General features: G+C 53.3%; 1 protein-coding gene across 1 annotated transcript in view; it reads left to right on the forward strand.

The window, feature by feature from the left end:
* FAM117B (family with sequence similarity 117 member B) overlaps positions 1–23501 on the forward strand; it is a 675983-nt gene that overhangs the window by 465460 nt on the left and 187022 nt on the right. Inside the window, exon 5 of the mRNA XM_069615514.1 lies at positions 1620–1766. Within this exon, the coding sequence (XP_069471615.1) occupies positions 1620–1766 (147 nt within the window). The remainder of the gene's footprint in view (positions 1–1619; positions 1767–23501) is intronic.

Consider the following 23501-nt stretch of genomic DNA (forward strand, 5'->3'; position numbering starts at 1 on the left):
TCACCAGTGTCTCGTCTCCAAGTATGGTCTCCCTCAAATCGGCCTCTTTGCGACAGCGACCATTGTCAGGTGTCGGATGTTTGGCAGCAGGTTTTCACGGCAAAGGAGTCTTGGGGGATGTCTGCTCATTCCCTTGGGGAGGGCCTCTTCCTCTATGCATTCCCACCAAGCCCTCTGTTTTCTACGAGTGAGCAACACACTCAGACGCTGCCACTGCAAGATGATCCTCGTTGCACCGGCGTGGCCCAGGCAGATCTGGTACTCGGACCATCTCCATTTGTTGGTGGCCCAAGCCATCAAACTGTCTCCCCTTCCAGACCTACTTTGAGAGACGGAGGGTCATTCCTGCACCACGACCCAGTCCAAGACTTCCATCTCCAGATTGCTCTCTGACTGTATTGCACATTGCCATCGTCTGGCCAACAGACCGCTATTAGGCCGGCAGAGAGCTGATTTCACCAGAACCATCGCAGCAACAGCATTCCTCTCAGAGCTGCTAATTGGTGGTTTACTCATACCTTCACTAGATTCTACTGTGTCGACAGGGATTCCACGGAAGAGTCCAGAGTCGGCCAAGCGGTGCTTTGCAACCTGTCTGCATGAGGTGAGTCTGTTCGAGGAGTAAATTGTCTTGTTTCTGTGAGCCTTGCCACCTTCTGTGATTTTGTATTATATGTACTGCTGTGTAATATTCATGAGCATGTGAATCCATGTAAGACCCCCATGCTGGAGAAGGAATTACTTAACTGGAGCTCCTGTTCTCCAGCATGGGTCTTACATGGAGTCGCATGCAAATGCTCTCTTATTTCCCTCTCTGGCTGTTGGTTCCTATTGCCACTCCACGTGCGCGACTAATTCTGAAGATGGCCACCAGGGGGTGGAGTTTAGGAGGATGAGTGTTATTGGTTGGGGCAGTATGAACCAAAGTCACAGCAATAGGTTATAGATGCAACAAGCAGTTTTAGCTTTAATTTTACTGAGGATTCCCAGCCTGACAGGGAATATTCATGAGCATCTGAATCCATGCAAGACCCATGCTGCAGAACAGGAGTTACAGGTCAGTTACTCATTCCTTAAAAACTGTTCTCCATGGGAACACCGATTTTCCACCTGTGTCGTATGCCTATTGCTACTTGTGGCTTGAGTCTTGCTCCCCCTGGCCCCGTGGGACCATAGAACTTCATGCCCGAATGGAGCAGATCCAAGCATGTGAAAACGAGTTTAAAAGTTTTGAATGTGTTTCAAATGTGTGTGTACGTACACATACCTGATTAAGGAAATCTGTGCATGTATGTTTTGCCAGTGTACTCAAGGGCATGAAAGCTTGCGTTTAACAGAGAACCTGAGATAATAGTACTCATGCAGTTTGCTCAAGGGCAGAGATACCTAACCTGCTCTGCAGTTTTCTTTTTCTGAGGTCTGTGATGCCAGCCCTACTTTTCTAGTTTAGAAAAGGTTCATACATGCACCTTATCGGAAACAAAACTGCACAGGTGAGTAATTCTTTTTCCAAATTCTTCATGGTGTACTCTAAATCCAGAAATGGAACAAGAACTAAAAATTGAAGAGACCCTAAATTACATCTATTCTCTTATCCAACTTTTTAAAAAACATTTTAGGCTCCTATCCAAAAGAGCGTTCTTATTCCTGTGACAATTCCGATCAACAAGGCATCAGGATCTCGTTTCCGAAACAGTGTAGAAGGTCTGAATCAGGAGATTGAAATCATAATTAAAGAGACGGGAGACAAGGAAGAACAGTTGATGGTGAGTACCATAAACTCAACTTGTGTATACATTTTGGTTTGAATGTCTTATTGGTTCAGAAAATTGAGCCCTTCAATTAGAAGATTAAATTGATTATGAAATGTTGATCTATGGGAGTTTTGGACGACAGTGCTCACCTGGTGCTGTACTAGACCTAGACATTCCTGCCCCAGACGTGTCACAGGGCTTTTACAGGTGATGACGTATTTGGGTAAAATCAAAAGAATCTCACCATGCTGGTTTTGTTCATGAGGGATATTAAATTTCCAGAAATGGAACATCAAAGGTTTCATAATTCGCTTCCTCGTTGGGGGAGGGAGGGGGGGTTTTGGTTGTAGAGAGGAGCGCTAGCCAATCAGAAATCTTGGTACAAGGACTGTGTTCTTTGGTATAAACCTGCATTTTGAACCACCTTAGTGCAGCTCTGCGAGAAACCCTGTGCCCCTTATCACCTGCATATCTCACACGTAGGTGCTATGATCTCTTGAGATAAAAAAAACGACTATGCGCGCGATTGCTTAAGCCGCTACACTTCGTTGATGACTTCTGAATCCTCAACAGAGAAAAGGGACACAAGTGCAGCTTCAGGAACTGCTGTGCAAGGTCCGTTTCATTTTTTCTTTACAATCTAAGGAGACCATAGCACCCAGGTGCTAATGGCGTTATTTTCCTCGGTTGTGCAGTGGTGGGATGTTACCAGTAGGAGCTGCCATCCGCCTCAGATAATTTCTCGATATTTAAAAGATTTTAAATGTGTTCACGGTCTGTTTTTCATTTTCTAAGGGCAGTAGACCTTGCACACTTGCTCATTCTAAAAGTAGCTGGATCCCAGCGGGTCCTATTCAGTTCCTTTTTCGAATCTACCTGTAAAGGTCCTGAGAGTTTTCAAGCTATGGTCCTGCAGCTTAGAGATTCCCTTTTTCCCTTGAAGGGGAAGAGGGAGGTGTAGCTCCAACATAGCGTTTTCTTTTTTGGACACCTTTTCACATTAAAAAAAAAACTTCTACAGTGGGTGCAGAGGCCTTGCTCTCATGTTAATGGGGGCCTTGTGATAATTCAAGCAATGTAAGCATGATTGGAAGACAGCCTGAGAAGACTAGTGCTCATGCCTGTTATACTTGGATTTGTCTATGACGCATTTGATGCTTTTTTTTGGGAAAGATTCCATAAAACAGTACAAAATAGAGATTAAAACAATTGCCACAGCAGTTCAAGCCATGATAGATTAATATCATTCAGTTGTTGGCACCTAAATAATAGGTAAAGCACATTGGGCATCATTTGGAATTGGATGATATGATGAAACAGTATTGATTCCCTACCCAAAACCATCGAATCCTGGCCTGGGACCCTACTTATGTGTCCCTGGGAAAGAAGACACTTCATGATGCCGACCCTGGCGGGTGGTGTTCCGCTGGAGGATCACATAGGGCAAGGTCAAAAGGTCAGCAGAAAGAGGAAACCCCCTGTTTAACTTCCCCCGAAACCCAATCTCTTAATACAAAGTGGAAAAGGTTATAAAAAACGACCTTGTTGAAAGGGACTTCAAGTCCCATATTTCCCTCATTACTGGGAAGAGGAAGAGGTATGCAGAGGAACACTGCTGTAGGAGCGGTCAGCTAATAAGTGAAGATGACCTAAAAAGCCCCCCAACCCCACGTGCAGGCGTTGGAGCAGCAGGAGAGGAGAAAGCAGAGCTGGCCGTGTATGTAGCTGAAGGGGAAAGCTACAGGCGTGAAAAGGCGCCGGGACCAGGGAGAAGCCAGCAGCAGTGACTGGTCCTGAGAGGGTCTTTGCCTCAAGCTGTCCCTGTTGCAGATGTACTGCAGCAGAAAGCAGAAGCAAGGGAAGTGTGCCCTCACTAGAGGTTCCAGGTGTCTGGCACCTGAACCTCCCCAGAGGAGCACAGGATCCAGGTACGAGTGGTGTGAGTGGAGGAGGGCCAGAAGAAGCTGTTCGTCCAACTGCAGGATTCCACAACACCCGAAGACCTGTGAACACCATGACGAGCAGGAACGAGCGACTTACCCGGTGAGTACACTGTGTGCAAGTGACTCCAGAGCGCTCCGCCGTCTGCTTCTTCACAGCAGGCAGATTCAGTTGCGTGCGACTGAAGGGTCGTATTTACAATTCTGAATTTCGAACTGTTCAAAGACACCGAAAGGTAAATTTGTTGAAGCAGGAGTACAACAAGCGTGTGAGTTGGTGGAAGGCCCAAAAACCCTTTGGGGAAGCGTTCTTAAAACAAAAAACCTACCAGCAATACCCAAGCCAACAGTGTAGAAGTGTTTAACCCTTTAAGTGCCATGGGTTTCCATTCCCCCCTACCCCCCTCCAGTGCCACAGCCTTTTTTGGTGAATTCGGTATGTTGCCATTTAATGCCTTGTAACTTTTTTGTTACATGAGATATCTTGGCCGAATTTGGCCCCTTTTCTTTTCCCCACATGTAGGCGGTCGTAGCGCCACCCAGGAATCCTAGGTTGCTGTAGGGGGGTGAGAGAAAATAACCAAAAAGGGGGACATTTTTTATTTATTTTTTCTCAAAAAAATGCCAATAAAATGATGCACAAAGAAGCCTGTGGTTTTTTCCTTGTAAGAGCTAGGAACAAATGGTTTGCTGTGCAGAATTCCCCAATTTCCTGGCTTTCAAGAACAGGTTGAGTGGAAACAAAAAAAATATATTTTTAAGTGGTTATCAACCGTTTTGAGAGGTAGGCGATGTTGGCCATTTTTGCCAATTGCACATGTGTGGACGGAATGGAAGAAAAGGGTAGGAAAGCCGAATTGGAGACAGAAAGGCATACATTTCTGAAAAGTAGACAAAATTGCAAGTTTAGGAAGGGGTGACTTGCGCAGGTCAGGCAGCAACTAGGTAGGGGAAAATTCCATATTTTGGGGAAAAAGAGGGAAAATGACCGAAAAAAAGGTATGTGGTGGACATGGTTGGCTTGGTATGGCAATGGCTTCTTGAATTTTGAGAAAAACAATGCTCCGCTACATTACCCCGACTCTTGCAGTTAGGAAATCACACATTTTTTGTAGTGTTTCACAAAACGAGCTATACCACAAGCCAAAAACTGAGCCATGGTACACAGGAGTTTTATGCTTACAGCCTTAACAGACGTACTTAGCATATGTAAATCAGGAAAACCAATGTGTTGAGGAACGTCAAGCATACATTTATTGAAAGAGCACAGGCAGACCTTTTCAAGGGTAGGTGACTTGTGCAGGTTACAAAAGTGTATGGTGCCTAAAGCAGCGACCAAATGTAGGGCGCATTTGGGAAATTAAAGGGTTGTGTGAAAAAGGGCACCAGCAAATGGGTCAAAACGTTATGAAAACCACGCAAACACAACAAATGTCATATCTTCCTGCATTCCCACACATGTCCCGATGAAAGCGGTACCTTGCATGTGTGGGTGCACCTACCTGGGCGCCAAGGGGAAAGCCTAAAACACGGCTAACCCCAAGTCTTGTATGGACAATTACCAACTGTATTCCAATTTAGGTGAAAACAACCAAAGTCTAGACTCTTCCCCGGTGTTAAACACATAGAAAAAGACTGTCCTGAAGAAAGCGACCCAATAAACATGAGCCGCTGAAACCGGTAGACAGTAATTGCTACATAAGATAGATATCAAATTAACTTTCTATATATGAGCAATTTTTTACCATCCTCCACTCGCTAGACCAATAGGAAGATCAAAAAGAAGGCGAAGTGGAGAATGTTGTAATTGTTGTCTTTTTAATGTTGGTCTAAACACAGGCTCAGTGATCCCAACCTGACCTGGTGATATTCCTTGTTTTAAAAATCACAGTGGATGAGTTGTGACTAACAATCCTTGGATACATAAACTTGTATACAACCCAAGGTGGTTGTTGTTCCCCATCACAATAACACTGTTTTTAGACCTGGTATTTGTCTCTCCCCATGCAAACACATAGGGGGAGAGAGTGGTTTTAGGGCACATTTGCTGCAAGGCTGAATGGTGCATTATATTTAGAAGCTAGTTTCTCTTCTTATTCCATCCCCTGTTTTTGTAGGCGGTCCAGCAGCGCTACACAGGGACAAAATAGCCGACTAGGAAGGGACATTCAGAATTCCACTCTATCCTTTTCTGTCCTCCCACACAGCCTTGCCCCTGTGGTGTTAAAACCCACAGTACTTGGGGGCGCTGTTGAGCAGCCGTCAAGATGGCTGCCTAGCTTGTTAGCTCCGTGTATTGCCGCTGCATATCTGACGACATCTGCGGTCTGCTTCTTCCTTACGCCTGGATTCCTGATCCCCTGTGCCCTCCACAACTACGGATACGTGCCACTGCAATCTGGGCTCGGATCGGACCCCCGGAGCCAGAGTTCGGCGTGTGCAACGCCATCGGGGCTGCGGTGGCGCGCGACCGGCCGCCGCGACATTCTCCTTGGCCTGGCTGTCTCGCTGCTGCTGCCCGCCCAATCGCCCAGGCCCTGTGGGGTGTCCGCCTCGCACTGCCTGCGACCCGCACCGTGAGCGCCGCGGGTCGGGCGGCGCCCCCGCTGGCCTGTGCTGCGGCCTGGGTTGGGCCCCCACTGCTCTGCTCCGGCCTGCCCGCGCCATATCCGAGACGCCTCGCTGGGCCGCGCACGGACCCTCCGGCGGGTGCGCCCGGTGCGGCCCTCAGCACCATACTTGGACCTACCTCGCTCGACTGTGAGCCCGCCGGAGAACTGCAGATTCATCCCTTCGCTGACAGGGCCCCAGGTGAGGCGCTGCTCCGTCTGCTGTGCGCAGCATTCGACATTATCCTTGCGCCCAACCGCCATCTGCCACCCACGGCTGGAGCCTTTTGTCCGTGCTACGCACCCCGTGGAGCGCCCATACCCGCCGTCGCTGCCCTGCACCCCGGCCGGCCTCCGTTTGCACGAGACTACATGTGCCCCCTCCTAGTGGGCCTCGATCCACGCCCGGACATTGGACATAGAGTCTGCCTTCTGCCTGCGCTACACTGCCTGTCGACCACCCATATCTGTTCTGGTGCGGCCCTGGCTGGGCCCTGCAATTCCACTGAACATTGCTTCTACTGTCCCTCTTGCTGCGCCTACTCGGATGCCCACCATCAGAGCGTCATAGCGGCTGCTCCGCACCATTCCGATGCCGCGGACCCTGCCGCCTCCACCTACGTTCCATATGTGCAATTGTGGCCTGGCGCCCTGCCTCACTGATCCGTGCTTCCCCGACTGCGGAGCTTGCGGCGCGCCTCCTTAACACGCTCGCACTGGTCCCCACTCTGAGCACTCGACGCCCTAAAATCATCTGCCACGATGTCCAACAGATCCAGGAACACTAATAAAGCCGGGGCCATGGACAAATTCGCCAAGCCCGCCCCGCGGTCCGACTCGGCCCACACGTCGGACGACCAGGTGTCCGATGTGCTCCCTGCTGAGGCACCCACCCCGGACCTCACCTCAATCAAGGAATCCATGGCTAGAAACTTTGCAGCTTTCCACGAAAAGCTCGATGACATCAATGCCAACATGGCATCGCTCAGAGCCAAATTGGACCAGCAGAGGTCGAGAATCATGGAGACGGAGAACAGAATTGGAACCAACGAAGACAACATAGCCACGCTCCAGGGCACCGTGTCTACCCTGGTTGCGGACATGAAGGCGGTCAAGGCCAAGTGTGATGACCTTGAATCTAGGTCGCGCAGAAATAATATACGCATCATTGGTGTCCCGGAGAATGCGCTGAAGGGCAGGCTGGAACCAGCGGTCAAATCTTTTGAAGGAACTACTGGGCGATCCGGACATGTCACCCTTCTTCACCATTGAAAGGGCGCACCAGGCGCTCTCGCCGCGGCCCAAGCCTGGAGACTTCCCGAGGCCCATCATTGCGAAAGTTTTGAGCTTCAAGGACCGCGACCTAATTCTCCGCCTCGCTCGGGAAAAGGGCGAGCTAAGTATGGACTCGCAAGTGATCAGAATTTTTCCCGACTTTTCAACTGGTGTCCAGCAGGAGCGCCGCCAGTTCCTTGGAGTGAAGAAACTCCTCAGAGAAAGAAATGTTCCCTATGCCATACTTTTCCCGGCACGCTTGAAGTTCACGTTCAACAAGTTATATTTCTTCACTGTGCCGTCTGAAGCAGTAAAATTCATTGAGGCACATGTTCCCCTGCAACCTCCTGTCGATGACTCTATGAACAATGACTGAACTCCATGTTGATCTGTGCTATTTTTTCGCAATGACCATATTCTGTTTGTTTCATACCACTATTTGCTCGCATTTATGGCTGGTTGCGTTCTGTATCCCCCGCGGGTACAATGCCCCCTTATGCAATTTTTGCCTTGTTCTCACTCCTGCCATGGACCAAATGCTTTTCGCTCTGCTTACTTGATTGTATTCACTCTGGCTGCCTCATGAACCTGTCTATGGTCACACCTGGTTGCCGGGCTGCTGAACCGCTATGTTCCTTCTATCGACCCCCGTACTTGATTGAGGAAAACGGAGACATTTACAATATGACCGCAAACACTGTTTGCTTTGTAACGGAACCAGCTGGTTCCCAGCGTGCTACTACGCGGCAATAGCGCACCCCACTGCGATTGCACTGCTTTTGGTTATGCCCTTGTTGCGGGCCAGCCCCGGTTGGGCTTCTTGGCGGACTGGGCCATGTTGGGGTCGGCCCAGCTCTGCATTGTTGAGGGTGGGTTCTGTTTACACTGCTAAGTTTGGGTTGGTGGTGAGGGTGGAGGGTGGGTATGGGACGTTACACAAAATAGGCAATCGAGGTCCCTCGGCACGCACGAAGGTAAACCACGTGTGCACTCCCGTCTTTGACCTTGGGAACACACACCATTGCTGGACCTGGGATGTTCACTGACATGTGTACTGTGAGTTCATATATCTGCTATTGAAATGTCCGCCGTCATAATGTCTTGGAACGTCCGCGAATTGAGCAATCACACCAAGGCTCGTAAGATCATGGCCTTTGCAAGCAGGCATGGCTGCAAGGTACTACTCCTACAGGAGACACACTCCAACGCCCATATCCCGGGCACCATGGCCCCGTCATGGGGCCCCGCTAGATACTTCACCTCTTATTCCTCCCAATCCAGGGGTGTCCTCACGATGGTACATAAATCGATCAAATTCATACTACATAAGAGCTACATAGACCCTGAGGGTCGCTACGTCATACTTCACTGCACCCTGGTGAACAAAGAATACTTACTTGTCAATACATATTGCCCCAATGTCGACTCTCCTGAGTTCTTTGATGTGGTGACCAATATACTATTGGGCTATGTAGGGATCCAGATTATATGGGGGGGGGGAGACATGAACCTCATTCTGGACACTGTCCTGGACAGAACTGGCACGGCCCCCCGTGCCTTGTCCAGTGCGGCACGTAGACTTCACGGCCACATGCGGACACTTAACATATGCGACGTTTGGAGGGCATTACACCCCCAGGGCCGGGAGTACTCTTATTATTCGTCTGTACATGACAGTTCGTCCAGAATAGACCTGTTCTTCCTGTCCAGTGAAACCATGGGCAGGGTGGAGGGGTCCCAGATCCTCCCCCGTACTCTATCGGACCACGCTCCAGTGACTCTCTCGGTGAAGCTAAGCATGCCCGTCCCAACATTTAGCACCTGGCGGTTCAAATCCGAGGCCCTCAGGGACATTGTGTTCAAAGCCGAAATTCTGGCTGACATCGAATCCTTCTTTGAGCGCAACTCTCTCCAGGGCACTTCGGCGGCGATCCGGTGGGATGCCTTTAAGGTGTACATTAGGGGAATGTCCATCTCACGGGAGGCTGGGTTATTGAAAACAATTTGCGCGGCCCTCAGCCGCTCCGAAGCCAAATTGAAGCAACTGGAGCAACAATGCTCCACAGGGGCTGACCCCACCATACTGTCCCAAATTAGCGAGGAATTGCAAGCATTTAACTCACTCGACACCCGTGAAATCCAGTACTTCAGCCGACCACTGGCCGCCAGGAAATACGGTGAGGGGCATAGGCCGGGAAAGACACTGGCAGCGTTGGTGAGGGGGGAGTTCGGCCGAACTCAGATCACCTCCATCAAGGACCACTTCGACAATGCACAATGGGCGGATCAACAGATTTTGGAGGTATTCACCGAGTTCTATAGGTCCCTGTATTCCCAACCTGCCGAACACACTGAACAACACATACGAGAGTTGCTTGCCCAGATTCCCACTACTGAAATATCCCCTGCCACCCGCGACCAGTTGGATTCCCCGATCATTCTTGACGAGATAGTGACGGCCATCTCAAATCTGCCCAAGGGCAAGGCGCCGGGGCCTGACGGCCTCACTGCCGAGTTCTATCGAGAGCACGTGGCCATACTGGCCCCCAGACTACTCGAGGTCTGGGACGAAGCACTCTGGTCTCCATCCTTCCTCCTTCCATGCGAAACGTTTTCTGCCTATCATGCCACACTTAGTCCACGAGGATCAGGCAGGCTTTGTCCCCGGCAGGTCCACCTCCCATAACATCGGGAGACTGTTCAATGTTTTGTCCCGTATAGATCAGGATGCCCAGGCTGTGGCGGTAACCCTAGATGCCCAGAAGGCCTTTGACATGGTCTCGTGGAGCTACACGTGGTTGGTGCTGGAGACAATGGGCGTTGGCCCAAACATGATCTGGTTCATTAAACTGCTATACGCCTCCCCTGTAGCACATGTAAGGGCCAACTCTCTGACATTTGACCCTTTCACGCTGTTTCGGGGCACCCGACAGGGTTGCCCCTTCTCCCCGATTCTTTTTGCACTCGCAATAGAGCCAATGGCGGACTATGTGCGTGCACGCCACGCCCGCAAGGGAATAAGGCTGAAAGATGACCCCGAAATAATTTCCTTATACGTGGATGACGTGCTATTGTACATCAGAGAGCCCACAACCCACTTGCATCCCATACTAAGGGATATCACGCGCATCGGCACGTACTCTGGTTTCACGATCAATTATTCAAGGTCTGAGATCTTCCGCTTACCAAATCTACCCACCGACCCACTACTGAGTACCCCCTCCTCTGGTCCCCGGATGGCATCAGATACATAGGTGTGCAGATATCCTGAACTAAACCTACCCTACTGACCGACAATTATGGGACCGTAGCACAGTCGGCTGAGGCCAAAATGTTGAGGTGGCGCTCTCTCCCATTGTCCATGGCGGGTCGACTCTCTCATTAAAATGATTCTGCTTCCTAAGTTCCTTTACACTTTCGGTAACGTTCCTATATGGCCTGGGAAGGGATACCTCACCAAACTACACACACTATGCGCGCAGTTCCTATGGCATTCCGGCGCAGTGCGCAAGAAGTGGTCGGACATGGCGCTCCCATATAAGCAGGGGGGGTCTCACGGCTCCAAACCTGGTTCTCTACTGGACCGTGGCCCAGGCCCAGCATGCCACCCACTGGTACCCCGGCTCTCCGACACGGCCGCATGTCAAATTGGAGCGGCTTGCGGCTATCGACACCAACATGATGTCCCTCATATTACATCGTCGCTACACACCTGACTCTCCTATTGACCCTGTTGGTACGACCATTGGGGCCTGGAAGCGTCTGCTGGATCCAGCCTCCGAGTCCTCCCCTTATTACAAATGGCTCCCGGTGTGGGATTTTCCCGGCCTAGAACCCACACGTGACATTGCGTTAGCCCAACACTGGGGGGCCCTGGGATATCAGGCACTGGCCGACTTTTACCCCGAAGGTAGATTTATAGACCCCCAAACATGGAAACAGGGCCACACCAGATCCGCCTTAGAGACTCTCCAATACTATAGACTATGGGCAGCGTTTCGCTCTACATGGCCCTCATTCCCGGATGAGCCTCCAGATAATCCGGCAATTGCTTACATTGTCAACTTCGGCGTCGTCTCCTCACTATACAAGATCCTGCAGTAGAATGCCTCTACCCCAGTTCTCCGAGCGCGGGACGATTGGGCGGGCAAACTGGGTCTGGAGATATCCGATGCTGCCTGGGGCGAAATGTGCCTACACACCAAAAAGGTCTCCCTCAACTTTCGCTTCCGCGCCATGCAGTACAAACTACTCAACAGGCTTTACTACACCCCACGTGGGACCACAAGGTTCATCCGCACCGCGGCTACCCTGTGCCCCCGGTGTGGTGCGGAGGAAGCTGACCATTTGCATATGTTTTGGGCCTGTAGGGAGCTGCTGGGGTTTTGGGATAGCATACTGAAAACGCTTTCCGCAATAACTGACACCGTGGTTGACCCTGACCCACTGGCGGTTTTGTTCGGGGCCTGGAAAACCGATGGCTCCGGACGTCTGGCCAAATTTCTGAATATAAGTTGCATGATCGCCAAAAAGTGTATACTCCAGAGTTGGAAATGCTCTTCTCCCCCGTCCTATCACAAGTGGCTCTGCTTACTCACCTGGGCACGGAATTGCGAGGAAGATTATTTAACTACGCTCCCCGCCCAATCTCGCCCCAGGAATATTTGGAGCGAATTTAACACCTACCTTAACCTCAGCAAGGACACCCCCGTGTCCGGTATGTCCCCTGCCCCATCGGGCTCTGACCCCACTGATCGAAGCCCCACTGTTGCTCCTCCTCAGGTATTGCCATGTTGTATATGCTGAGATTGCTGTATCGTAATTGTTGTACTGCTCTACGATGTAACTGCTGTATAAGTTTGTTGCCTCTTGTGTGTGCCTTTGTACCTCTGCCGCCAAAAATAAAAAAAACCACAGTACTTCCCTCTGTGACAACTAAGTGTGCCATCAACCACAGTGGTATTATTCCAATGAACTAGTTGATTACCTGACTTTGGAAAATAGACTAGACTTTGGTTGTTTTCACCTAAATTGGAATACAGTTGGTAATTGTCCAAACCTTTCGTGTTAAAAAATTGATTTAATAAGGGCATTCCCTGTTAACTTTACCCTTTGCCCCCATATATTTTGTAATAACCCCAAGTCTTTTCCGACAGCTGAATTTCACGATTTTTTCAGAAGGGCCACCATACAGAGATGGGCTTAGGGTGTCCAAGCCACCAAGGAAAACAGGAAACCCCATGCATTTCTGAAAAGAGGACACCTGTGGGAATCCAGAGGTCTGATTTGCGCATATCGGCCTAGAATTTTACCCAAAAACCCCAATTTCTACATATTTCACTCGGCTCACCCACCGAAACACGCCGCCAACAACACATGGCCTACGTTCCCGCGTTCCCACACGTGTCCCGACGAAAACGGTACCTCACATGTGTGGGTGCACCTGCAGGGGCGCAAAGGGACGAAGCCGAAAACACGGGTAACCCCAACTCTTTTTTTTCGCACAGCAGGATTTTGACTCATGTGCACACCATACAGATTTGGGCCTAGGGTATCCAAGCCACCAAGGAAAACTGGGAACCCCATGCATTTCTGAAAAGAGGACACCCGTGGGAATGCACAGAGGTCTGACTTGCACGAAGCGGCCCAAATTTTATTACCCAAAACAACCAACAAAGTGAACACTGTTTTTTCCCCACCAAATTTCACTTTGTCGGGGAGTGTGGCTAATAAAAGCTGGGGCAATTTGCGCAAGGCAGACCTCTGTGGATTCCCACGGGTGTCCTCTTTTCGTAAGTGCATGGGGTTCCCTGCTTCTCCAGCATGGGGTCTGGCATGGATTCACATGCTCATGAATATTCCCCGTCGTCAGGCTGGGAATCCTCGGTAAAGAAAAAACCAGTATCAGTTTCGTTTCTGATCTGTCTTTCGCAGTAATAACCAATCACTGGTCTCTGCGTCATACTGACCACAGCCAATGACTGCCCTCTACCTAAGCACCGCCTCTGGCAGCCATCTTCAGATTTTTACTGCACGTTCATGTGTTGGGATCCTCGTGCTATTGCTCTCGAGCGTTAGTGCTATTTTTTCGCGCTTTTTACAAAAAACTTCGATTCTTTCGGTCAAAAGAGCCTCAAGCTCCACCGATCCTACATCCGATCAACGGGGACCCGTGTCGGATTCATCTGTGCCCCTCAAGGGTGAAGATTTCGTCGAGCTACACTTCGGAGGACTCCAGAAGCTTCTCAGGCCCTGTCTCGGAGATGGCCCAGGAGAAGGGAAGCTCGACGCCCGGAAAGCTGTTCAGGGTCTGCCCTGGATGCCAGCTGCAGAACGTCTTCAAGGAGGACGAACACTCTTTCTGCCTTTACTGCCTTCATGAGGACAAGACGCACGTGGAGAAGGACTGTGCGTTTTGCGGCAACATGTCGGAACGGACCATGAAGGACCGCCATCAACGTCTCGCCAACTGGCTGGAGGGTAAGAGCCCGTCTGGCGAGAAGAAGAAGAAATCCGAGCGGTCTTCTAAGACCTTTGAGGGCGCCCCGGCGACGGGGGCCCAACATAAGGCCAAGCACCGCGAGTCCGCTGGCACCGGGAGCGCCGAACGGTCGGGCTCTACGGGCGCCAGGCAGGGCGCACCCTCCCCGGCACCATCAACCACGAGCCAACGCTCTGGGTCGGGTAAGAGGAAGGCCGAGCACCCGGCGAAGCTCCTGGAGAGGCCCCGGTCGAGCTCTAAGGCAGAGGAGGAGCGTGGCAGTGCCCCCTCCCTCAAGGATAAGGCGGTGAGCGCACCTAAGGTGATGAAGGCCTTGATCCATCCGACCAAGCCCTCTATCGAAACGGTCGCGGCGGCCCTGGCTCAGCCTGTGGTGGCTGCACCAGTGGTGGCGACCTCAGGGCCCAGAATCTCCCTGCCTCCTCGGAGGGAGTCTTCCTTTGTGCCCATCGATAGGACCCCCGTGAAACCCTCCGTGGGGAAGAAGGGGGGGCAGGGCGTCGTCGTAGAGTCGGCCTCAACCTCAGAAGAGGAGCTGATCGAGGTCATAAGCCACGGCCTAGGCGTGGAAGAAGGCCAGCCCGTCGGAATGGACCCCGACGCAGGTGACGACGACGACATCGTCGAGGATACCGACGGGGCCCCTGCTCGCCCGTCGGATTCCCCTCTGCCAGCGCCGCAAGACAACTCGGCGGCCATTTTGTTGGCCATACAGTCCTTATGCTCCGAGATAAGGACGAGGCTACCGTTACCGACGGAGGAACCTCTCCCGTCGGGGGATCCAGAACCGGGACCTTCTGGTGTTCCCCCTACCAAGAAAAGAAGGATCCATCCACCACCTCCTTTTCAACCGTCGCGCCCCTTCCAGCCCTCCTCCCCGTCCACCCGAGGGGATGATACAGGGACTGACACGGCAGCGACGGGTACGGACGACGAGGCATACGACGAGGATTTTCCGTCGTCGCCTCCCACCAGGGCCTCTCCGCCCGACGAGATCGGATCTTTCCACTCCATGATCTCCAGGGCTTCCGAGCTTTTCCAACTCTTCCCTGAGGAGAAGAAAAAGGAAGGCTTCCTTTATCAGCGGCGCGAGGCCAAGAGGAAGACGGTCCTCGCAGTGCCTCTGTTGGACGACATTTGGGATGAGGGCCTTTCCCTCCTCAAGAACCCTTCCACGACGCCAGCTAGAAGAGACCGGTACGAGAAAAAGTACCGGGTCCCGGACACGGCCCCCCTATGCCTCCGGGCGCAGCCTACCCCGGACTCCGTCGTCTCCGCGGCAGCCAGGAAGAAAGCGGGGGGGGGTGCGGCCTCCACATCGACTTCCCCGCCGGACGGCGAGGGAAAGAAATTGGATACTATGGGGCGTAGAGTCATCTCGTCGGCAGCGACGACGATTAAAGCGGCCAACGCCTTGGCTATCGTGGCCCGCTACGACAGGGAGCTCTGGTACAAGATGGCTCCCCTGCTGGATTGTCTGCCGGACGACAAGAGGGCGGAGGCCCTTGAGATCCTGCAGGAAGGTGAGGTGGCCTCGGACCACGCCATCACCGTGGCGACGGACATCGCCGACACTGGATTCCGCCAGCTGGGCAACGGTGTTTGCCTTCGACGTCGTGGATGGCTCAAAGCTACGGACTTCCGGCAGGACGTCCAGACCAGAGTCCTGGACATGCCCTTCGACGGGAACAACCTGTTTGGGAAGACAGTGGACGATTCCCTTCAGGCCATCAAGGCGGATACTGAGACGGCCCGGGCCCTTGGAGTCCTGCAACGACGGACGCCCTTTCGGAGCGGGGGAGGCAAGGGCGCCTCCAAAGGTTCCGGCGGCGGTTTCGCTTCCTACCGTCAAGCGGCCCGCTCGTCGTCGCAAGAGGCCTACAGAGGACGAGGCAAGTCTAGCGGACCCCGCCGTCGTCGCCAAGGAGGTCAAGGCGGCAAGGCCGCGTCCAAGCAGGATTGAACCGGCCGTGGGGTCGGGCCCCCACCGAAGCACCCCGGTGGGAGGCCGGCTGGCGGGCTTCGTCAGCGTGTGGGAGTCCATCTCCACCGACCGTTGGGTGCTGGACGCCCTGGCCCGGGGCCACGCGCTCGAGTTTCAAAGAAGGAGCCCGCGCGTCCCCCCCGTGGCCAGGAAAGAACTTCACGTCCCTCAACTTCTCCTGGAGGTAAAGGCGATGCTCAGAAAGGGCGCCATCGAACTCGTCCCAAAGAGGCTTCGGGGCTCCGGAGTCTACTCGAGATACTTCCTCGTGAAGAAGAAGACGGGAGGATGGCGCCCCATCCTGGACCTGCGACGTCTGAACAAGTTCATCAAGGCGCAGAAGTTCCGGATGGTCACCCTCCAGCACGTCCTGGGTCAGCTGGAGGAAGGAGACTTCCTATCGTCGTTGGATTTGGAGGATGCCTACTTCCACATTCCCATCCTAAAGGGGCACCGCAAATTCCTCAGATTCGTGGTCCAAGGGCGTCATTACCAGTTCAAAGCCCTTCCCTTCGGACTACGGTCGGCACCCAGGGTATTCACCAAGTGCCTTGCACCGGTGGCGGCGCAGCTGCGCCGCGAGGGGATCCACGTCTACCCCTACCTGGACGACTGGCTCATCCGCGCCAAGACGAGGGAGCTCGCCGTGGTCCACACGGCAAGGACCGTCCAACTCCTCACGGACCTGGGATTCTCCGTGAACTACGCCAAATCCCACCTGGTGCCCGCGCAAGTCGCACTGTTTCTGGGAGCGAGGCTCGACACAGTGTCCCTTCTGGCCTCCCCGTCGGAGGAGAGGACCAGGACCATCTTGGGCAAGGTGCAACGGATGTTGGTGGCCGAAGCGGCCAAAGTGAGGTCCATCAAGTCCCTCCTCGGGATGATGTCTTCCTGCATCTACCTCATTCCCATGTGCAGGCTCCGGATGCGCCCGTTGCAAGAATTCCTGGATGCGCGCTGGATCCAGACGACGGGCAGCTTCGAGGAAAGGATCAAGCTCGACGAGAGTTTCCGACGAGCGATACGGTGGTGGGGCACCCGCGCGCATCTGACGGCGGGCATGGACTTCCAGACCCCAGCCCACCAGGAGACTGTGACCACGGATGCCTCCCTGGAAGGGTGGGGAGCGCACACCGAAAATCTGCACGCAAGGGGACTCTGGCTCCCGACGGAGAAGTCCCTACATATCAACGTCCTGGAGCTCCGTGCAGTGTTTTGGGCCCTCAGGTCCTTCCTTCCGTCCCTCAAGGGCAAGGTGGTGAGGATCTTCACCGACAACACCACCACCATGTTTTACATCAGGAAACAGGGCGGAACCAGGTCCCCAGCGCTGTCCAAGGAGGCACAGGACCTGTGGCATTGGGCCGTCGCCCAAGGGATTTTTCTGGTGCCGTTTCATCTGGCAGGGATAAAAAACACCATCGCCGACTCACTCAGCAGGGAGCTGCGCTCGTGCCACGAGTGGGAACTACGGCAGGATCTGGTGGATCGCCTCTTCCGACGGTGGGGCACACCCCAGATCGACCTGTTCGCGACGGCGACGAACACCAAGTGCCGGAGGTTCGCCAGCAGGTTTCCCCAGACGAGGAGCATGGGCGATGCTTTCTCGTTCCCCTGGGAGGGCCTGTTCCTCTACGCGTTCCCTCCCTTGCCTCTGCTAATCCGGCTCGTCAACCAGCTCAAGAGGTCACGGTGCAGGATGATCCTCGTCGCACCTGCGTGGCCGAGGCAGATATGGTTCCCGGACCTTCTGGACTTGTCAGCGTCCCCGCCGATCAAGCTGCCGGCGGACGCGGATCTACTCTCCAGGGAAGGAGGCGCCATCCTCCACCACGACCCGAAGTCGCTGAACTTGCAGGCCTGGCTCCTGCAGCACTAGAGTTTGGAGGATACGACATACCGGCCGAATACAGAGAGGTTCTTGCAAAGGCCAGGGCGTCCTCGACTCTTAAATGCTACGGACACAAATGGAAGAGGTTCTCTGTCTGGTGCCACGCACAGAAGATTAACCCTCTACGGATTACGGCTCCCCAAGTACTGCCGTACCTGCTGACGCTGGCCAAAGCTGGTCTGGCACATGCGTCCATCAAGATTCATCTTGCTGCGATCTCCCGATACACCAGAACCACGGGCCGGACGTCCTTGTGGTCTCATCGTCTGGTGAAAGAGTTCATGAAGGGACTGTTCAGATCGCTCCCGCCGGTGAAGGCTCCGGCCCCGGCGTGGGAGCTCAACGTGGTGCTGACCAAGCTATTGGGACCTCCGTTCGAGCCTCTGCACTCGGCCCCGTTGAAGTTTCTATCGTGGAAAACAGCTTTTCTTGTGGCCATCACCTCCGCACGACGAGTGGGAGAGATCCAGGCCCTTTCCTGCAAGGCCCCGTACTTGACTTTCCACGACACGAGGGTAGTGCTCAGGACGCACCCCTCCTTCATGCCCAAGGTACCGTCGGACTTCCATCTCAACGAACCCTTGGTGTTACCTGTGTTCTTCCCGTCGCCTTCGTCGCCGGCTGAGAGGACTTTGCACTCGCTGGATGTAGCTAGAGCGCTGAAGTTCTACGTGGACCGCACGAAGGGTTTTCGGAAGACGTCACAACTCTTTGTGAACTTTGGACCTGTCAATCAGGGGAAGGCTCTCTCGAAGGCTTCCATCTCCAGATGGCTCTCCGGCTGTATCATGTGCTGTCACCGGTTGGCAAACCGACCGCTGCCTGGCCGTCCGAGAGCCCATTCCACCAGAGCGATCGCAGCTACCACGGCGTTCCTATCTGGTGTGCCCCTGCTGGACATATGCAGGGCTGCTACGTGGAGGTCGACGCACACCTTCACGAAATTCTACTGCGTCGACCGGGATTCCAGGGAGGAGTCCAGGGTCGGCCAAGCAGTGCTGCGCAACCTGTTCGCCTGAGGTGAGCCTGGTGAGGAGGTAAGATGCTTAATGTTGAGTTGATGTGATGCTTAATGTTGAGCCTTTGCCACCTCCCGTGGTTGTGCATGTGTGTACTGCTATGTATTCTTTATTCATGAGCATGTGAATCCATGCCAGACCCCATGCTGGAGAAGGAACAAGTTACTTACCTGTAACTGTTGTTCTCCAGCATGGGTCTGGCATGGATTCACATGCGAACCCTCCCGCCTACCCCTCTGCGGCTCTTCACTTGGTCATACTGCCACTTCACGTGCTTCCAAATCTGAAGATGGCTGCCAGAGGCGGTGCTTAGGTAGAGGGCAGTCATTGGCTGTGGTCAGTATGACGCAGAGACCAGTGATTGGTTATTACTGCGAAAGACAGATCAGAAACGAAACTGATACTGGTTTTTTCTTTACCGAGGATTCCCAGCCTGACGACGGGGAATATTCATGAGCATGTGAATCCATGCCAGACCCATGCTGGAGAACAACAGTTACAGGTAAGTAACTTGTTCCTTTCCTTGGCGGCTTGGACACCCTAGGCCCAGTGCGCATGCGCAGAATTCCTGAAATTATGCTGTGCCGAAAGACTTGGGGTTAGCCGTGTTGTAGGCTTTCCCCTTTGCGTCCAGGTAGGCGCACCCACGAGTGAGGTACAGTTTTCGTCGGGACACCTGTCGGAACGCGGGACGGTAGGCCAAGCGGCATCGTGCGTGCCTTGGAAGCAAGAGAACACGAAGCAACACAGATTCAATCCCCGTGTCCGCGCTTAGAAACCTCTAGGTGTTTAAGCGTGTTATAAATACGCAACTAAGACAAAAACAATTATACGCAACTAGGAAGCAAACAATTCCTGTAACAGTGCCTCTATGCCCGCGAGCTGTGTGAGCGCTTTCAAAATGTAAAATAAAGGTGTTGTTGGCGAATTTTGATGGGTGGGCAGATGGAAATGTGGGGAAATTGTGTTTTTTTTTTTTCACCCCAAATTTGGACTTGGCCGGGAGTTATGGGTGATGAATTCTGGGCCGATTTTTGCAAGTCAGACCTCTGTGGATTCCCATGGGTGTCCTCTTTTCAGAAATGCATGGGGTTCCCAGTTTTCCTTGGTGGCTTGGACATCCTAGGCCCATCTATATGGTGTGCGCTTCAGAAAAAATCCTGAAATTCAGCTGTCGGAAAAGACTTGGGGTTAGCCGTGTTTTAGGCTTTCCCCTTGGCGCCCAGGTAGGTGCACCCACACATGTGAGGTACCGTTTTCATCAGGACACCTGTGGCAACGCTGGACAGTAGGCCATGTGTTGTTGGCGGCGTGTTTTGGTGGGTGTCCAGAGCAAAATGTCTGAGAATTCTTTATTTCCAGCCAATTTCAGAAACATTTCCTTCTGGCCACTCAACCAAACGCGTTGCCAACAACAGATGTCATACCTTCCCGCGTTCCCACAGGTGTCCCCGACGAAAACAGTACGTTACATGTGTGGGTGCACCCACCAGGGTGCAAAGGGACTAAGCCGAAAACACGGGTAACCCCAACTCTTTTCGCACAGCAGGATTTTGACTCATGTGCACACCATACAGATTTGGGCCTAGGCTGTCGAAGCTAGTAAGGAAAACGGGGAATCCCATGCATTTCCCAAAAGAGGACACCCGTGGGAATCCAGAGATCTGACTTGCGCAAATCTCCCCAGAATGTATTACCCACAAGCTCTGCCAAAGACCCACATAGGAGAAGGGTGCCCAAGGCCAGGGACATTACCGCAGACTTTGCTGGAGCTCTGGCTGGCCTGCGTTACAGCTTCTCCCCACCAGGGAGTCCCGGCAGTGTGCCAATACCTCCCCGAAGGAAAAAGCTGTAATGCAGCCCAGCCACAAGTCCAGGACAGGTGGAGGTGATGTCCCCGGCCTGGGCATCCATGTACCATGTGGGTTTACCGTCCCCTAAGCACAGCAGCAGCTTCAGGGAGCCCCGGCAGGATCCCCATTCCTCCCTGGAGGTGACATCTGTAACGTAGCACAGCCATAGATGCAGCCTTGGCTTGCAGACGGACAACCCGCATGGGAGACATCCGCTCCCAGGGAAAAACCAATGTTCTGCTGGCATGGGGGGCAATTTGTGGCCTCCCCCTGCAATTGTGTCCCAGCCCACCAAAATATCTGCCCATACAGCCCATTCCCACCCACACCACCATCAATCCAGGCCCAGTTTCACTCACCCCACTGACAGTGGGCCCTAACCATAGAATAATAAAAAAAACAGTACTCCCATAACGTTGCAGCTGCTCGTGTAGAAAAAGCTGTAAACTTTTTCTACACTCACCCCACTGACAGTGGGCCCTAACCATAGAATAATAAAAAAACAGTACTCCCATAACGTTGCAGCTGCTTGTGTAGAGAAAGCTGTAAACGAAACAAAGTTACCTACGGTCACCCCAGCAAAAACAAATCTACTCATACTTTCCAATCATGCCCCCCTCACCCCCCCCACCCCACGTTGCAAGCCATCCCTGGTGGTCTACTGAACCACACCCCTCCCCTCCCAATTAAAACACATTTGCCCCTTCCTAGAGGTGCCCCCCCACACTCCATTTGTGGTGTGGGGAGAGGCGCACCCCAAAACTTCAGACAGGCCCCCCCAATGGATGGGGCAGTAGGGTTTGGGCACCCTGGGGGCAGATTGGCACACCAATGTGCCCATATGCGCCAAGGCAAGTTTGGTAAACGAAGAAAGAAATTCAAAATGGCAGACTACACTTTGGGGGGGGTGGGCACCATGGGGGCAGATTGGCACACCAATGTGCCCATCTGCACCAAGGCAAGTTTGGTAAACGAAGAAAGAAATTCAAAATGGCAGACTGCACTTTGGGGGGGGTCTGAGGCGCACCCTAAACCACTGGGGAATTTTGTAATGTGAAGGGGGTACACCTCTCCACCCACCCACCCCCAATGGAAGGGCGGCGCATCTCATGTAGCCCTCCTAGGAGCAGATGTCTGCCTCAAGGGAGGGTTGCACGACATGGCCCCCATGCCATTTTGGGTGGGGGCGGGCAGAGCGCCACCACCCCTTCTCATTACAAAACTCCCCAGCACTTTGGGGTGCCCCACTGCCCCCCTATAATGCTGTCTAGCATTTCCACTTTTTTGCTTAGTTTACCCAACTCCCCTTGGCGCAGATGGGCACAAGTGTGCCATTCTGCCCCCACGGTGCCCAAAACCTACTGCCCCACCCATTGGGGGGGCCTGTCGGACATTTTGTGGTGGCCCTCTCCCCCCTCACCCCAAATGGGTGGGGGGGGCACCACATGCAGGCCTCCCTGGGCCTCCTACAAACGGCTGCGTGAGGTACACCCCCCCCCCTTCATTTGGGGTGGGGGGAGAAGGACACCAATAAATGTGGGACAGGCGCCCCAGTGGGTGGGACAGTAAGGTTTGGGCACCCTGGGGGCAGATTGCCACACTAATGTGCCCATCTGCACCAAGGGAAGTTTGGTAAACGAAGAAAAACATTGAAAATGATACACTACACTTTAGGGGGGGCTGAGGGGAACCCTAAACCTCCAGGGAATTTTCCAATGTAAAGGGGGGGTGGCCCTCTTCTCCCCCCCCATTCCCCGCCTCCCCACACCAAATGAAAGGGGGGCCATCTCAATCAGCCCTCCATGGGGGCGGATAAGAGGGGAGCATTTTATGCAGCCCTCCCTGGGTCAGATGCCCCTTCCTAGGTGCAGATAACTGCCCCCAGGGAAGGGTGCATACCATGGCCCCCAGTCCCTTTTGGGTGGGGGGGATGGACACCCCCTTTCCATAGAAAAAAATCCCTTGTGGTCTATTGGAGGGGGGGCACTCCCCCAACACCATCCATTGATTTTTCCCTTGTTTTTTTCTCCCTAAGGCCCAGTCCCTAGGGCAGATGGGCACCCATCTGCCCCAGGGATCCCTAAACTGCAGGCCCCATCCTTTGGGGGGGCCTGCACCCTTATTCCTGGTGGCCCTCTTCCCCCCCTCCCTCCAATTGGATTGGGGTGCCACCTCATGTACTCCTGCCAGTGGGCAGAAATCTGCCCCCAGGGAGGGCTGCAAGGGGTGGCCCCCCCTTTCCACTTGGTGTGTGGGTGGGGGAGGGCCACCACCCTTTCGTGTGCCAGAAATATCCCTGGTGATTAGAGCAACCCACCCCCCATCCCCGTTGCATTTTTATTTTTTGTATTTCTTTTTTTAATGTGCCCCCTTCCCTGGGGGCAGATGATCAGTCATCTGCCCTCAGGGTTATCCATATGTGCCCCCATGCTTTGAGGGGCAGGGGGGGAGAGAGGGCTGCTTACTGTAAGCAGCCCTCACCTCCCCCCGCTTATAAAACAGATCCCTGGTGGTCTAGTGGCCATTGCTAGCCACTGGTCGAGCGCTCGGCGCCCCTTCCGAAGCCAGCAATGCTGTCATACAAGGTGTCGTTGGAAAGTGGAGATTCTCCCCTTTCCAACGACAACATCCAAACAAAAATCCATGGTGGCTAGGGACCCAACCCCCTCCCGCC

The sequence above is a fragment of the Ambystoma mexicanum genome, chromosome 9 (assembly GCF_040938575.1).
Source record: "Ambystoma mexicanum isolate Mex_15411 chromosome 9, UKY_AmexF1_1, whole genome shotgun sequence".
Taxonomy (NCBI): domain Eukaryota; kingdom Metazoa; phylum Chordata; class Amphibia; order Caudata; family Ambystomatidae; genus Ambystoma; species Ambystoma mexicanum.